Source organism: Micropterus dolomieu, linkage group LG06 (genome assembly GCF_021292245.1).
Source record: "Micropterus dolomieu isolate WLL.071019.BEF.003 ecotype Adirondacks linkage group LG06, ASM2129224v1, whole genome shotgun sequence".
In the NCBI taxonomy this organism is placed as follows: domain Eukaryota; kingdom Metazoa; phylum Chordata; class Actinopteri; order Centrarchiformes; family Centrarchidae; genus Micropterus; species Micropterus dolomieu.
In genome coordinates, this window is record NC_060155.1 from 20,281,085 (window position 1) to 20,298,479 (window position 17,395).

The 17,395-nt window shown below is 40.7% G+C and overlaps 1 protein-coding gene across 1 annotated transcript; it reads left to right on the forward strand.

The window, feature by feature from the left end:
- The first annotated feature begins 9 nt into the window (after positions 1–9).
- On the forward strand, positions 10–17,386 carry znf644a (zinc finger protein 644a). The gene is made up of 7 exons (XM_046052264.1): positions 10–153; positions 245–349; positions 7,255–9,754; positions 10,201–10,794; positions 12,644–12,769; positions 14,738–14,840; positions 16,886–17,386. Exons 3-7 carry the CDS (start codon positions 7,258–7,260, stop codon positions 17,070–17,072), a joined length of 3,507 nt encoding a protein of 1,168 aa, XP_045908220.1. The 5' UTR covers positions 10–153; positions 245–349; positions 7,255–7,257; the 3' UTR covers positions 17,073–17,386.
- Positions 17,387–17,395: the final 9 nt, after the last annotated feature.

Consider the following 17,395-nt stretch of genomic DNA (forward strand, 5'->3'; position numbering starts at 1 on the left):
GTTTTTTATGCCTCCTATCTGGAATGAACCATTACAAATCTTTCGGGGGAACATGGCGCCGACTCGTAACATTACGTGACGAAACTAGACGAGACAATAACTTCAGAAATTGTTTAACTATACTTGTTTTATCAGACAGTTGAACAATTACACGTAAGTATTGGAGTATTTCTTTGTTCTGTTCCTCTTTAACCAATTGTATGTACGGTTACCCTCACAAAAGAAATGATCTCTCCCAAACCAGACCACCACGGAAAATGGCGACTGTGAAATAGATGGAAGACGAAAGTAAGAAATAATTCAATGCAGCGTACAAATTGTGCTCTGTCTCCATCCGCACCGCTCGGAGGTAATGTTTGTTTGTTTTTCATCATTTTAGTGATGTGTATATATAGTAAGTAGCGAGGGACGACTGTCATTAGCTATAGGTTAGCCTGAGGAATAGGTTTTGGTGTGGAACAGCCTTAATGGAAAGGTCTGCAGCTCCTGCAAGCAGCATCCAACAACACAGCGTGATATAAACGCCAAAGAAATGCAATGATACCCGTACGGAACATGATATAAATAATCCCATTTGTTCTGTATGTAGGTACCTTTGTGAACATATCCCAACTATTGTGGGTTAACTGAACTAACGTTACTGTGCTGAAAGTTTTAGCTCTGTACAAAATCCACAACCGCTCATCAAAAGCCATTTACGTTGTCCATCCCTTTGCAGTTTTGGTGCTGCTGTGTAGATGTTAAAACACCTTTCGCTGCCACAGGAGCATTCACTTGGTATGACACTTTTATTGCCCTTCAAAAGGCAAGACCTCTCAACCGGGCGACCTTGGTTATAAATGGCCTCAGTTAATCTGCGATGCAAAGTGTCAAGTATAACGTTATATTATATTTAGCTGTATTTACTTTGTAGTCAGTGAATGCTGATTGAGTCAAGAAGCTAACTCTGGTCACATTGTAAATAACTACATTTTTACTAGCTGCCACTACTCGACTAGTCCTTTGTTCAAGCCATTAGTCGACTAACTGTTAAGTATACTTCTGTGTCAAATCGACGGCGTAACCTCTGCGTGGCCCCCTACACTCCGCCGTCACCTACATCGTAGCCTGACGTGCACCTCCTCAAAAATGTAACTACATTTCAAGGCAAGGTGACCTTAAGAACTGTTATTGGTCAGCTGGGTAGCCTCTCAATGCCTCCAAGCCGACAGGAAGTCCCCATGCTTTGAAGTAAATTTTACTAGCGGCCAAACCAGTAGCTGTAACAGGGTGGATCAATATATTTGAGCGTCACAACCCGAGCGAAATGACTCGTTTCATTATCAAAATGTGATCCATTTGATCGATAACATTTGAAAAGTCTATAATAGCCACACGTATACAGTTTTACCCCCATTCAAGTTAGCGGAGGGCTAAACCAGAAGTTAGCCTGCTCGGCCAGCAAAAGTCAACACAGTGGACCCTGTAACGTTAGCGCTACCAACTAGCGTTTGGCGGTGTAGTTGAAGAACAACGGAGACACCAACGCACAAGTATAAATGCATGACTATGTGCGTAGCCTACAGCGTAGCTATGCACGTAAACCCGACGCAGGAGTATAAATCACACTTTAGTTGTTGCATGTTTATGAAATATGTTAATTTAATTATTTAAATATATATTTTTGGGGCATCTAAAATGGTTTATGTTCCAGAGCTGAGAAAAAGTGTTTTAAGTAACATTGTTAAAACTGTGTTAAAGAGGTGGTATTATGTTTTTTGGCTTTTTCCCTCTCCTGTTATTGAGTTATCTCTTTTTTTGTGCATGTAACAGGTTTGCAAAGTGAAAAAGCCCAAAGTCCAGCCCAAAGGGAGTTCCCATCTCCCACAGAAAATACTGCTCTGAACCGCTTGAAAACAGCTCATTTGTAGTCCAGCCCTTCACTTCCTTTACTTGTGACATCACAATGAAAATGCGTCATAAAGCTTGCCAAGCGGCTAGCGGGGTCAGGCACGCCCTCAAACCAAGCTAGTCTGAGCTGAGGCCCTTTGGCTCGACTCGCCTTTATTTGGGTTTCCATTGTAGAAATGTTGTACCTTTTTCGTATCACCTCACCTCCGTCGAGGTTCCAAGCAAGCTGAGAGATGCTAAAATGTAACGTGAAAACACGAATGCTGACTGGTCAGAGAGAATTGTCATTATTCACTGCATTATCATTGCGTACGCCAGACAGAGGCCAGCAACAGAAAGTTTTATATTTTACAGATTCCGTATGTAATTTCATCACTAAATCTACTTCTGAGAAGTTTTGAGTTGAGAAATCAACTGTAGATTTTGAATATTGACAGTTTTACGAGAAGTGATGGCGGAACAAAAATGTGCTTGAATATTTTCGGAGTTGAGGAGCTCCGCAAGTGGCTGCGGGGGAAGCCTGTGCCAACCCGCGGGAGGAGCGTGAGAGGCCAGCCAGTCGCCTGCTCACAGAGCCCTCTGCTCCCGCCGTGGTTGTGGACATGAGTAACTGTCTGAAGCGACTTTGATTTGGATCACATTACCTTGTTTCTTACGACCCGCCCTTCTCTGCTTCTGATTGGCTAGTAGTCCTTACCTGGGAACTGCGCATGTGCAACTCCCAACAAAGATCTTGTACAAGTAAGATGCATCACTCTGTAGCTAATGAGTGGAGCGTACAACACATAGGGTGAAAAGAGGAGCTGCAGCAATGTGCAGTATGAGAAAAATATGTTTTTTGAAAATTAAACCATGTAAACCTGTTCTGGTACAACCCCTAATGAAGATTTTGAACCTAAAAATGAGCATAATACCACCTATTTAACATGGCAGAGTAATGAAATACATTGTGTACAAGTGGCACGAGTGAGCCGCATTAACAACAAGCGGTAATGGCTCTGAATGTGTTGGAACAACCAGCAAGGAGAGTAAACATGTTGTTAATTTATTTCAACAAAGTATAACATCACACAAGTCTCATTCTTCCAAGCGCGGGAATAAATAACTTCAACAAATACTCGCAGAGTATCAACAAGATGAATGATGTATAACGGAATTTTTAAATTTACTCATTACAAACTCGGCCGGAGCCACTGCAAATCACCATGGTACTGTATTCCCTGTCGTCAAACTGGCCTCCGTTGGTCTCGGGATCTGTGTTCGGCCCCAGTTCATGTGTGAGGAGGCTGTTGCGCTTGGCTTCTGTTCAGGTGCTCATTCTGGTGGTGGCCCAGAGCTCCTGTGCTAGTGGTGTAAATAAACACCAACACTCCCTGGTATTTTGAGGGCCCAATCCAGGTAGAGTCTGCTAGTCCGCTAACTGAGCTTAGCAGCTAATAGCAGAGCTTACAGTTAAGAGTAGTGCCTTGTATAATAATACCATAAACATACGTCTATGAATAACACATCAGTGAGCAGTCAATGGTTGCACGCTGGTATGTGACTTCTGTGTTACAAAAGGAAAAAGTCAGTGTTTCAACAATCCCCTGATGCTTTTGTAACAGGCCTGGGGTTGGACTGCATAGTCCTGACTCACATGGGAGGCGTCCACGTGGTAACGAGAAGGCTAAAACCCATAGGCGCTTGCGTCTGTCGCTATCACGTCTCTTAAGGCGTCAGGTAGTGAGGTTTACTCGCTGGCTACCATTAACACCCACCCACCTAAACCTCACTCCCATCTGTGTCACAGCACAAATGTAACCGGCCCGAGGTTGTACTACACAGTCCTGACTTGAACTCGCTAACGAGGAGGCTAAAACCCATGGGCGCTAGTGTCTGTCTCTAGCACGTCTCTTAAGGCATCAGGGAGTGAGGTTTTACTCACTGCATAGCCAAGCTGGCAATTTTCGTCACAGCCGTAACAACTAGGTGCAGCTTCTGAATGGAGTTTGAGGTTGTTGGGGTTTTTTTCTGCGACAAACTGACCAATAAAAACTTTGTCGACAAAGACTCTTATTATCAGCTAACAGTTTAGTGGACTATTTGGGGGCAGACCTACTTTTTACTTTTCACATCAAACAAGCACTTTCTCATAAGCAAGAACTACCTATTGCAAACTATAGCCTAGCTCGTAAAACATAGGTAACATTCAGTGTTGGACATATAAAAGCCTGAAGGCTCATGTCACAGTTATGCTTCTGACATTTGCTAAGGTGTGCTAAAAGCTGCATCTAATTATCATCTTAACCATTACTGATTTACATTTGCATTATATGGCTGCAACTAATGACTATTTTCATTATTGAATCGATGAATTGCTCAGTCAATAAAATGTCAGAACAGTAAAGATAACCCTTTTAATATCCATAAACCAAGATGACGTCTTCAAATAACTTGTTTAGTCCGACTAACAGTCAAAAACCCAAAGATTCGGTTTTCTGTCACATAAGACACAAATTCGTAAAATTCAAAGCAGAAAATTTGTACAATTTAGACAATGGAGTTGGGCAATGTTTGGTATTTGAGCTTGAAACATAAATAGTTTAAGATTCTAAAAGTTATAAGCCATAATAGCAGCTTCTAGTGGCTGTAATGCTCATTACACTCTACACGTGTGATTATTTAGTACCAACAATCTAGAGACAATTTTGCTGTTCTTAAGAGTCTGAATCTAGATTTAGTCCTCTGCAGTGAGGTGAAAATACATACGAAGCCTACATACATACATCAGCTAGTGCTAATGTGCAAAAAAAAATAAATAAATGTCGCCACCACCAGGACTACGTAGAAACGGCAATAACTGTATTTGTTCACCTCGCACTCTAAGTCCACGGAGTCTGCCTGCATCGTATTACGGCGGCTGCTGGAGCTGATCTCGGCCATTCTAGTCAGTGCAGCGCGTCCCAGAAGCGAGTCTATTTTTGACGAGAACACACACAGTTGCCGGATTATGCCGCAAACATTGGAATGAGCGAATGCAAATATTTAATAAAAAATCAAGTCCTTTTTCAAGTCATATGCCATGTCAAGTCTAATTCTCAAGTCATGAATACCAAGTCAAAGTCAAGTCGAGTCTTTCAACTATTTTAGTCAAGCATGTCTCAGGTCTTCAAATTTGCTACTCGAGTCAAGTCAAGAACCGGAGTCCTCCACCTCTGCTAAATACCAAATCAACAAAATCTAAACATGTCAGCAAAATCAGGCAGGCAAAACGCACTGATTCTGAAATGCTCACTGTGGGATATGCAGCCGAGCAGAGAACTGAACAAAACCAGGTTGCAGAGAGCTGTTGCCAGTAGAAGCACGAAAATGACAAATTAACAACAAACCAACAATGTGTTCCGCTTCTTTTAATGCTTCCAGTGGAAGTTGCAGCCAGACAGAGGACAAAACAAAACCGTGACACAGCAGTAATGCAACGCAGCTGGACTCAGTGGACTTTATGGGTTAGGCCATTGATAGGGAAAATAACCTTGAGAAGGTTCAAGACAGGCTCAGCAATCTGCTTCTTTTCACACCAACTTAAGCCCTCAGGGAACTGCGAATACGATGCAAAAAGTTGAAACAGAGTCAAGCTGTAAAAGCAATGTCAACTCATCCAGCAAGGCACTGCGTTGGCCAATAGAATACATGCAAGCACACGTCAGATTGTGTTACTTTTGTAACTTGAATACTGTATCTCTACAGTTTACCTCGCAATCGTTATGACAATAGACAAAATTTTTGGCAGTGCACCAGTTGTTGTCTATCAGCTATAGCATGCTAGTTGGCTTAAGCTTGATTTTTATACTCCTGCGTAGGGTCTACGTGTGTAGCTACGCCGTAGGCTACGTGCGTAGCCATGCATTTATACTTGTGCATCGGCGTCTCCGTCATCGTCCGCTGTGTTGACTTCTGCCGGCTGAGCAATATACGTGCAGCTGGTGTAGCCTTTTCAAATGTTATCAACCAAATGGATCACATTCTGGTCATTTCCCTCGGGTTGTGACTGTCAAATATATTGATCCACTGTGTTACAGCCGCTGTTTTTGCCGCTAGTAAAAGTTACTTCAAAGCACGGGGCACTTCCTTTCAGCTCAGAGGCTACCCAGCTGACCAATCACAGTTCTTACTGTCCGCGTCGCCTCGTTGTGTAGTGACATTTTTGAGGAGGTGCACGCCAGGCTACGCCATAGGGTACTACGCAGAGGCTACGCCGTCGATTCGACGCAGGAGTATAAATTGCACTTTAGCCTGCAGGGCTCGACATTAATGGTGGCCCAATGGCCCAGGGCCAATAAAAAGTAACGTTGGAACAACTCACTGGCGCAATTGGGCCGGTGCAAAGACATTAGTATTAAAAAAACGAAGACTCAACATCCTGCAGTTGTTTTGAAGCTCTTGGCTCTAGCACTCTGGGTCTGAAAAATGTTCATGTTTAAGGTTGAGCCTTGGCCTGGTTAGCCAAGCTAGCCAAGCTCATAGAGTGTTGCTACCTCCGAATGGCAAACACAAACGAGACCTAAGTTGGAGGATACTCCAATGACCAGCAATCCACTGTATGGGAGCATTACATTTTCCCGCTTAGTTACAGTGAAAATGGAAGTTTAGTGTCAAACTGTATGCCGACATTGTTCTATGGTCAGGTAATTCTGTGGAAATACTTCAAACATGTAATTTACATTGGCATCACATGAATGTGTCAATGAACGCAACTAGGCAAAAAAGGACTGGAAGGCAAGTCCTTCTCCCCTCAGCGTTCAGGCAGCCTCTCACTTCAGATTTGGACTGTGCCCGGACAATAACTAATGCTGCAGGAGTGTTTATCACTGTGGATATGAGACAACTTAGTTGTAGAGAAAACTTTAAGCATATGGTCTTGAGCCTTGCTACAGTTGGCCTTCACATGTGCAGGTGGTGTTATTTATTTTTGTTATTTATTTTTTCTTATTGACAATATGTCATTATTTGAGTGTCTTAACAAAAAGAGTAAGAATTACTAGTGCCCTATGATTTTTGCTATGCAGAAAACACCGACAGAATCGCGGAATTTGACAATCAGTTGCAAAATGCAGAATATCTACGTACATGAAATTTTACTTTAAAATTCAATAAGATGACGCTATCAAGTTGATTAAACCTACTTTAAAATCACATAGTGACAAGGACATTACATGGGCCATAAATGTATTTAAAAATGTTTACCTTCAGAATACGACAGGGAAAAATGAAAAGCAACAGCCGTACCCATATCACTTATCTGCTATTCTGCAGATAACTGTGGATTTTGTTGTTAAACCCTTGTGAATGAGGGATATCTAAGAAGACTTTACTTTTCTTTTTCAGGTCATGGCAGCTGAAATGTCATGTCTGACAGGTGTTGATGAAGATGACAAAGATGCAGATCCTGAGATCAATGCCCTCACGCTCCTGCAAGAGCCAGTGACAATGGCGCAAGAATCAGCCTCTTGCACCGATTCTTTTGGCAAGCCTTCTCTGAAGCAAAACAGTGTGCTAGATGTTCTGTCAAACACAGATATGTTGTCTCCGGTTGGCCTGGGAAATGGGCCTTCTTCGCATCAGGCTACACAAGCCCATGAACTCAACAGCATTTCCACAGAGAAAGAGGAGGCAAAGAGCATCACCCCACTAAAAACTGTGCAGGAAATTGACACTGCTGGAATTTGGGGTTTTGACGTAGACTCACCTGAAAACTCATTGGATAATTTTAGTAGTGCTGCTAGTGATCTTAATTGGGACCCTCACAAAGAGTTTATGCAGTTTCTGTGGGAGAACCATGGCGATTCCCCTGGTGAAGAATCTAAAGACGAAGTCCCTCCTACCAACAGCCAAAGGAGAAGGAAACGGAAAATGGACATGGTTGTCATGGTGGATCCCTCAGAAGACCTTTACCCTAGTCTGAGCCACAAATCATCTGAGGAAATGTCTGACCCCGAAGGCCAACAAGACTCCATTCCTGTCAGAAAAGTCCAAAAGTCAAGGAATTTCTCAAAGTCACAGTCTTCACCAACAGGGAAGTATCCCAATGGAACTGTAAAGGCCATCAAGGAAATTCTTTACAATGCACCTGCAAGAAATTCACACGAGAACAGTATAAGTCATGGGCTTTCACCATTAAAGGACAGGCTCACAATAAATTCTCATTCAGAGGAGAAGCTGCCGTGTTATCCTTGCTCAAAATGTAAGCTCATTTTCAAGAAAGAGCATCATTTGCATCGTCATATGAAGTCTCATATTGACCCTCCGAATATTTCGCCAAAGCCTTTTATATGCCGAGAATGTGGACAGTCCTTCAGACAAAGCAGTTCACTTATTGAGCACATGTCCGTCCACCAGGAGAAGAGAGAGAGACTTACTGAAGAAATCAAGGGCATGAATGATAAGAAGAAACAGGATAAAAATGCGAAGCTTTTCTGCCCTCAGTGCCCATTTGGAACAAACTGCCCAAACACGTTTGTTCAACATGCGAAGACACATGAGAAGGACAAGAGAAAGTTTAGATGTGACAAATGTAGCTTCAGGACTATGAGTGAGAATGATCTTAGGAGACATAACATTATGCAGCACACTGTTATTACAGTTAGAAAGCAGATCCAGAATGAGGACTCTGAAATTTTCTCCTGTAACATTTGTTCTTATAGAGCTTTTAGCAAAAGTGTTTTTAAGAATCACCTTCTGCGGCGCCATCAAGAAACACTTGAAGAATATGAAGCTGCACAATGTAGTGAGAAAAACGCACAACCATCTGAGGAGCCGCATGTGCATACTTGTAAAACACCTGTAGAAGATGCAGAGTTTACATCTAAAATCTTGATAAAAAATGAGATCTCCTCTAAAAGAGCTTGTTCACCTAGTGAGTCCAATGACCTTTCAGACTTGTTCAAAAATAGCAAGATTAAGAGAGGCCTCAAGACCCAACTAACAGAATCAAAGCTCGACAAATCCATTAATGTTCTCCTGTCCCGACAAAGGCATGGAAAGAAAACTGCAGAACAGAAGAAGGAAAGCAATAATTGCAGCACATCGGTTCAGGAATCCAGAAGTGACAAAGATGGCTCTGATCAGGTACCAGGAACATTGACTGTCAAGGTTGAAGATTCAGCTTTATCCCCAAACGGCCATAGGGTGTCATCCAGTGCAGCCGAAAGAGATCTTAACAGCAGCAGGGTACCCACATTGAATGAGGATCAGTCAGCAGTCAAAAAGTCCCCTTCTAAAAGGAAGATGTCTACCCCATATCGCAACACCTCTGATCAAGACTCATGCTTCATCTTACCAAAACCTTTGCCAAGTCCGAAAAAAATAAATCAAGAAGAAGACATGTCAGACTATGACGAAAAAGACATTTTCCAGTTTAAGGATAAAAATGCCAGTACTAACTTCTTTGATAATGGTATCAAGCAAGAAAAGCAAAACATCATTTATACCTATAGCAGAAGAATGTCTATGAGGGGTGCTCTGCAGGCTTCTAAAAGGCTGTTTGAGAAAATAAAGACCGAAGAGCAAGAAGAGAATGACCCTGAAATCAAAGAAGAATGCATAGAAACAGAAGTATTTCAGGAAACCTTTGACTCCCACCAAATACCATTGAGTGAAACCTTCACAGAGGATGTGTCAGAGCTGGAATCGGACCGCAAGAACTGTCCATACTGTCCGGCAGTCTTTGAGTCTGGTGTTGGATTGTCTAATCATGTCCGAGGGCATCTTCATAGGGTTGGACTGAGTTACAATGCACGCCATGTAGTGCCTCCTGAGCAGGTGGCCTCTCAAGACAGGAGGCCACGAATTCGACGGAAGATTTCAGCATTCCGGAGATTGAAAAAAGGTACTTGTGGACTTATTGCATGTTCTTCTCAAAGGAAAACCATGCTTTACAACTTGGCTTTTATTTTTGTGGTTTTGTGATTATTCAGCATTGAACTTACCAAGTCCTTGCTGAGATCTTGGATGTGGCGTTATCGCTAAAAATGGGTTCACTGGGTTCTGGTGTGGGGTCAGCCAATCACATTTATTAATTAAGAATTTTTACTTACTTACAGCTTGTTTACAACCTGTATGTATGTATGTACCATAGCATTTAGCTACGTCTGAGATCGTAGCAATTATTCTGTTATGTTCTCACGACCGATAGAACCGATTTTAAAAGACCTGCGAAAATAAATCCCAAGTTTTAAAGTGGGTATAAACTGTAGTTTTCGTTCGTGTAAAGTTCAAATTTTTCATATTGTACTTGTATTGTGCAATGTTCATATTCTTTTTTGTTTTTTTCAGTGTTACAGTTGGAATCAGACTCTGAGACTGTGAAGAGCATTCACTCCTGTCCATTATGTGGAGACTCATTTGATAATAGAACTGGGCAGTCCAACCACATACGAGGCCACCTCAAAAAGCTTGGTAAAAGCTTTGCAACAAAGAACAAATCCCCATTATTTTTACTCCGGGAGTTGATGCGCGACAAGAAGGAGGTCCAGCGGGCACTTCAAATTCTGGGAAAGAGACGGAACCATTTCCAATACGGAGCTTCACCAAAGCTGTCCGGTGTTGATTGTTTCACACCACCGCCTGTTGGAACCCCAAAAAATAATTCTGTTCCAAGCATTTGCACTGATGCCAGATCACTGATCCCCACATTTTCTTTAGCGGAAATGGAATCTGAAAAAAGGCACCTAGAGACTAAGTTGGATGTTAAAAATTCACTTACGGGCACAACTGCCTTGATAGGAATTCTGAAGAAGAGAAAGTGTCAGGAAGACGCCAGACTGAAGGGGTCTTCTCAGATGTCAAGAAACACGTTAGCAGTTTCTTCAAACAATGAGCACAGTTCAGGATCAAGAGTTGCATCATCACTGCCAAAGTCAATATCTGGTAAGTAATTTCCTCCATAGTAGAAATCAGATACGCTGGAAGTGGAATTGATTAATTTAGTACAATCTCTACTAATAATAATCCTCTTTTATATCATTTTTTTTATGTTTAATATCCCTAAGAATTCATAAACTTAAGTAAATAAGAATAAAGTTTATTTGAATAGGATCAGCTTTTTACACGGACCAGTGTCAGATTAGTTGATTTATGGATTTTTGGTTTTTAAACTTCTTCAAAGGAAAAAATTAAGATAAGACAAGTGTATAAATTCATCTGTACACAAAAAAGCCTGCCCTCTACTAAAATTGAGACATTAACATCTACAACAGCTGTTTTGAAGCAGATATCTGAGTTCAGTCATTTGAAGTTATGTGTTAAGTAGGTGTCGTCAGCATAAATGTGAAAAATGCCGAATGACCCTCAGATTAGATGGCCAAAACAGAAGATGTTGCTCATAACAGTGCAGAATATTATCATGATTTTTGTCTTATGTCTAGGGCTGTCCCCGACTACAGATTTACATAGTCGATTCAGAAGCGTCAAGTCCTGCCTTTAGTCAAATCTTGTCGTGTTTTTGTGTGCGGCGATTGCAAGCCAAAGCTAAACTGAGGCTTATTATTGACAATTTTTTTTCTCTCTCTCATGTCTGCCATTCACCCGTCTTGTGTAGAGTTTAGCGTGCATGCCGTGCTGCCGACAACTGCATGCATGTAGCGGTTCCTCGCGAGTCTATTTCAAGTAGCTGGCTATTTAAAAAAAATAAAATAAATTCTATATTTGTGTGGTTGATCAAAGGTGCTAAATTACCCTAAAGTCCTGCGAGGTGCGGACAACTCAGCACAACACCAGTGAAGCTGTGGCTCTGTCTCTTAAGCAAGTTTTCCTCCACTGCCACTACACATACACGCTACGCCTACACATGCGCACTGACGACCTAGGGTTAGGGTTACAATTTTGGATTTATTCACGCACTTTAAAAACATTTATTGAAAGTTTTTTTTTTTTCTTTTTACATGTTTATTTACAGCATTAAACGTTGTTGTGTATGTAATAGGTGTATTGTAATAGGCTGTATATTAACTTATTGGTAGAAAACTGGTAGTTCTATGTAAAATCAGACGTTGAGCACCCCCATATAACCAAAATGGCATGATTCTCGTTTTGCTGCGAAGCTTCGAGGATGAGATTGACAGTCGAATCGGGCTCCGCCCATCAAAGCATCAAATCTTCGACTATTTGGGGTCAGCCCTACTTATGTCATAACCTTAATTGCATTAAAAAGTGACAAATTATTCATACAGACTTAGTAAGATAGAACAAGACAAAACATGTTGATACTTTTAAAAACAAACTTTTGTGATGAAGGTTTGTTTGCTGAAATCTGTCAGCACCACAAAGTAAATCGTAAGCTGAGGCTCTAGTATTGAGATTTCTGTTGCTGCTATCCTAATTCATAATGTATATTGTAATTTTGCCAGTTAAATAGCAGAACCTGGTTTTACAGCACTCCTTCTCTACTGCTAAGATGTTCATTTAACAAAAATATTAATATCAGTGACAAGCGTAAAGCATATTAAGCATAATGTTTTCATAATGTTAATTTTTTAAAAACAGAACAGTAATTATTTCATTGTCATAAATCTTTTGCTTTTTTATAAAATGTCTAAATGTTCAACTTAGACATTTTATAAAAAAGCTTAGTTGAGCTTAGACATTATATAAAGTAAAGGCAAGAAGGGACCTGTTGTTGTTGTTGTTGTTGTTATTAAGTCTAGATCTACAATTGCTCAACGCGACCAACATATTGGCTTCACCATATTAATGTTGTCACTTGTTTGTCTTTTTACAGAGAAAGGTGAATTCAACAGGAAGGTGTGTGTCCATTGCAATGCAACTTTCCACAGTGGAGTTAGCTTGTCTAATCACCTCCGGGCATATGCAAAACGAAAAAGGACAGCCATACGTGAGGGAACCAGTAAGTGCTATCAGCAACAGCTTAAAGCTAGGGTAGGCAATGTTGGAGATCTAGCAAGAGACACGGATTTTGAAACCATCTACCCAAAAAAACATCCCCTCCTATCTGGCCTCCCTCCAAAGCCACTCCCCCAAAACATAATTTCATTCGGTCCGAAAGATTGGCCGTGCTTATTACAGTGCTGCAATAGGCACAGAACAAATATATGACAAAAAATGCTTCTGCTATAAAGTGCCTACCCCAGCTTTAAGTTAAACACAAAACACCCACTGTAAAAGCACAGTAGTAGTCTGAGGTATACATTCTCCTTAAAGCTGTTTTAATTAATTTATTGGTTTAAGCTAGTTAACTTACTTTTAGTTTGTGCCAGTGTGGAAGTGTGACTATTGCTCAGCAAATTAAAACTGTCATCCCGTTCCACCACCGCAGAGACATGAGGTTCCATTCCTGGTAGTGATCTCTCTGACTTGTTTGTGTGTTCCAATGAAAATGATGAATGCAGTATTTTGGGAGGAGAGAAAACCAGTGAAGGTTATCATCTTTGTTGCTGCACTAGCGACTCATACTGGTTCATAACTTCCTTGCATTAAAAAGGATCCAAGTACTCCAACACTCTAGCAATATAGTTTTTAAACTGTCCCTTGACCTGAATTCTTGGGGATCTCATGCAGTCAAGACTAGCCCAAAATTCTCATTGTGATACACACATGCACCTTACCAAGAAGTACACATTATATCAACTTTTCTAATGGGGTTATCTTTATATTCACTGTTTGTCACCAAAGCACATCATGTGTATCCTTGACGGGTTGAAAAAAGATTTCCTTCCTCATAAAACATTTGCATAGTTAGCCACTAGTTAGCAGTCTTTATCTTTCTTGTTGTTCTTTGACAGGTGGTGGTGGTAACACACAATCAGTGGATAAGTATAAAACCATTAGCAGGAATGTGTATCACATCTCCTGTGTGCAGAATGGGGACCCCGCAAAAATTGCTCCATTGCTCTACTAGTTGTCAAAAACTCCACAGGGATACCTTTAACTGAGGATATTGATTTAAAACAAGCCATGTTAGTACCATGGATACCATGAATGTGTCTTTACAGAAATAATGTCCTAGTTACTTAGGCTAATCTATAAACCTGACCATCAGTAGTTTTCATAACTTTTCACCACTATTTATTACATTGTTTTTACAGACTTTTCAGCTGTTACCTTATTTGCTTGATCTTGCTTGAGCTTGATCAGAACAAAAACTATTGATCTGATCAGGTAGGCAGGAGGTAAATTGTACCCGAGTAGCCTGGTCACTGTTTCTTGTTCTACTCACAGCAGTTTTTATCAAACAAAATGCATTCACCTCCACTGTATAGGTATGGCAACTGATATCTCAAAACCTCATCAGAAAAAGCCAGAACTGTCAGTGTGGCTAGATACCACAAGAGGTTGTGAGGTCCAAATTATAGTTATAATTAGTATAGCGGTGGTTATTTGTGTCCTCCCCAAGGTAAGGATCTAGAAGGATGTCAGCAAGTGAAATATTGCACAGATTTTAATTGTGAAGCTTGGTGGGTGCACACGTGGGCTGAACAACCTCTTCATTGTAGAAATCCTGCAGGGCCTACCTTTCCTGCAGGCACAGATCATCATTTATTTCTTGGGCCTTGTGTCTTAACCGCACTGGCCAAAGCAGATGAGACACGGAGTCAGACCATTCATCCCACTGGCACAAGGCCAAAACATGAGTGAATAGAAGGAGGGTTAGTAATGTCCAGACATCCAAACTGACTGACTTACTGAACTGACAGACTGTGAAAATATGCAATTGTTGGATCATCACTAAACAACAACATCCAAACCTTCCAGTGGTTATCACAGACTTCGTGTCCATTTAAAATGTTAAATTAGCAAGGCTGTGCTGTAATCTCAAACATAGTGCTGTAAATTAATAGTCAATTCTGTCCTTCAGCATTTGACTGTAAAGCAAGGAGGCAACGCTCAAGGCCTGGCTCGAAGAAAAAAACACTGCCCTTACCACAGACTCCAGAGGAAATGTACAGACTCACCTGCAGGTAATGCTTTTATTTCTTTTATAATATACATATTATTCTCTTTAAATGGTAGATAATATTGCATCTGCAGTCCCAACAGCCTTCAACAGTGATTGTTGCCCAGGGCAACCAGATTTGGGCCACTGTCAAATGTTTCTTGTGGCAATCATTTTCATTTATAAATGACTGAGAGACCGGATGTCATTGATGTACTCCAGATATTGTGAGCGTGGAATTATGTCACAAACCAGTTTTGTAAAAAGACTAATGGCTTTACTGGGACAACTAAATGTGAAGACAAACAACAAAAGCAAAACGGCAGAGGCCATCTAAAGCAAATTGGTTGCACAGAATGTTATAGTAAATGGACACTGAACACCAAAGTTTTCAGTATGAACACAGCATGTGATCCGAGCAAAGTTTTCATCTGCATTTATTGCAGTTACTGTTGTCAAAAGTAAAATGAAAGTTAAAAAAAATTGCAATCATCCCAATATTGCATCAAATTAATAGTCAGTGTATTTGTTTTTACATTCTAACATCAGTATACCAACATCAATGACAGCATGACTATGCTGATGTTTAGCATATATGATGTTCATCTTAGTACATCATCATGTATATCATAGTTTAATATGTCAGCATGCTAACATTTGCTAACTAGCACTAAACTATGTACAGCTGAATCTGGTGGAAATGTCATTTGTTTTTAAAGGTATTTCATCATTAACTATTAAAACATATTGGAGTAATTAAACATTTGACCTGATGATGGTGCTAGATGAAACATTAAGGGATCACCAAAGTTATTACATTTTATCCTGAGGGTGACATGACTGTCTATCAGAGATGCTCACAAGTCACTGAGCTAGAGTCCAAGTCAAGTCTCAAGTCATTCGTGGTTATAATGAATGTTGGATCACCTGCTACGTTCAATCCAGGCTGCTTGTAAAACTGCACAGCTATAAGGCATTCTGTATCTGTAACCTGTTTTCCACTTACAGAGCATAGCCATGTAATGTGCGATGCAATTAATGACAGCTTATTAACTAGCCTACTGTAAGTCAACACACCCCACAGACTCTCAAACCCAGTGTAATGTTACATGATCAACAATAAACCTGTAACCTGTTTTTCACGGAGCACAGCCATGTAGCCAAATATACAATGCTTATACAACTAATGACAGCTTTATAAACTAGTCAGTACAAACCCCAGACTGTCAAACCAGTTTAACGTTATAACTAAATAAAACTGTAATGTAACATGATCAACAATAAACCCGTGATCTGTTTGCAGCCGACGTTAATAATTAACATTATGGCAGCCAGCGGAATGTAAATGATTACATTAATCGACCACAACAAGTTTGGCAGCAAACAAACGCTCATTCGTCTTTTCATAACAAACGACAGTCGGAGTTGACCTCCGGTAGGTCGTAGCTATAGCAAGAAGCAAGCTAACGTTAGATGGCCAATGCTGAGCTAAACATGTTTAGGCCTACTAACCTCAGGTTAACGTTACTAACCTATTTTGCATTCAGCACTTATTTGTTTGGGTCTTGTTGTATGAAGTTTTAAAGCCAAAGTTTATGATGAATGGCGGAGCAGCTGCGGTGTTTGTTGTCTTCGCTCACGTGTGGCCGCACGCAGCAGATACTACGTGTTACGTAGGCAGGTTATAGGTAACTCAGGGAGGGGAATAACAGCAAGCTTATCAGACATTTCCTAAAAATAAACATTGTTCACGAGACCCGCACCTTTAGTCCGAGTCCAGTCTAAAGTCTTTCGAGGACGAGTCTGAAGTCACTGTGTGCGCGACTTAAGTCGGACTCGAGGCCAAATCTCAACCTCTGCTGTCTATATTAAATTTCATGGGAATCCAACGTATACTTAAGACATTTAAATCAAAACCACAAATGTCAACCTTATAAGTGCCACTAAATCAGAGGATCACCTAAGTCTGTAATCCAATAATTGTGTAATAATAGTGGTGGAATAACCAACAGGCCAACATTGCTGCTAGCACGGCTCAAAACAACAACTTATCTGTTCTTCATTTCACAGGTTCTGTGACCTCGTCTTCCAGGGTCCCTTGTCGGTCCAGGAGGACTGGATAAAACATTTACAAAGACACATTATGAACACTAGTGTCCCTCACACTGGGCTAGGGATGGTAGAGGTCACCGCACCACCCCCAATCCTCAAGACTGACCAAGACAGCTCTCTGACAGCCACACATGCTGCCTCATGAAGCCAATGGGGACCTTTTTAGATTTCACTAAACTGTATGTGTATGTACTTTGGATGTTCTTTCACTTTTTTGTTTTTAGTCAATGAAATGCTGGCCAAAAGTACAATATTGCTTAATGATGGAGATGTTATTCATGTTTGAACATTTGGACAGATGAAAGAAAAAAAAAAATTATTTTGGATATTGTTACCTTTTTCCATTTTTACATGGTCCATTTTTTGGAATACAATTCCAAATGGACAGACTGTTTTTCTTGTTTTATGCAGTAATGTAGTGTGGAACCCATTTCTAATGAAGACAACTTTTACCTCAGATTTCTCATG

Excerpts from the sequence above, each read along its gene's own strand:
- znf644a (XM_046052264.1), top strand. The coding sequence starts at position 7,258 with ATGGCAGCTGAAATGTCATGTCTGACAGGTGTTGATGAAGATGACAAA. Across the intron at positions 10,795-12,643 it reads ACTGCCAAAGTCAATATCTG|AGAAAGGTGAATTCAACAGG; the intron begins GTAAGTAATTTC and ends GTCTTTTTACAG. Across the intron at positions 12,770-14,737 it reads AGCCATACGTGAGGGAACCA|CATTTGACTGTAAAGCAAGG; the intron begins GTAAGTGCTATC and ends TCTGTCCTTCAG.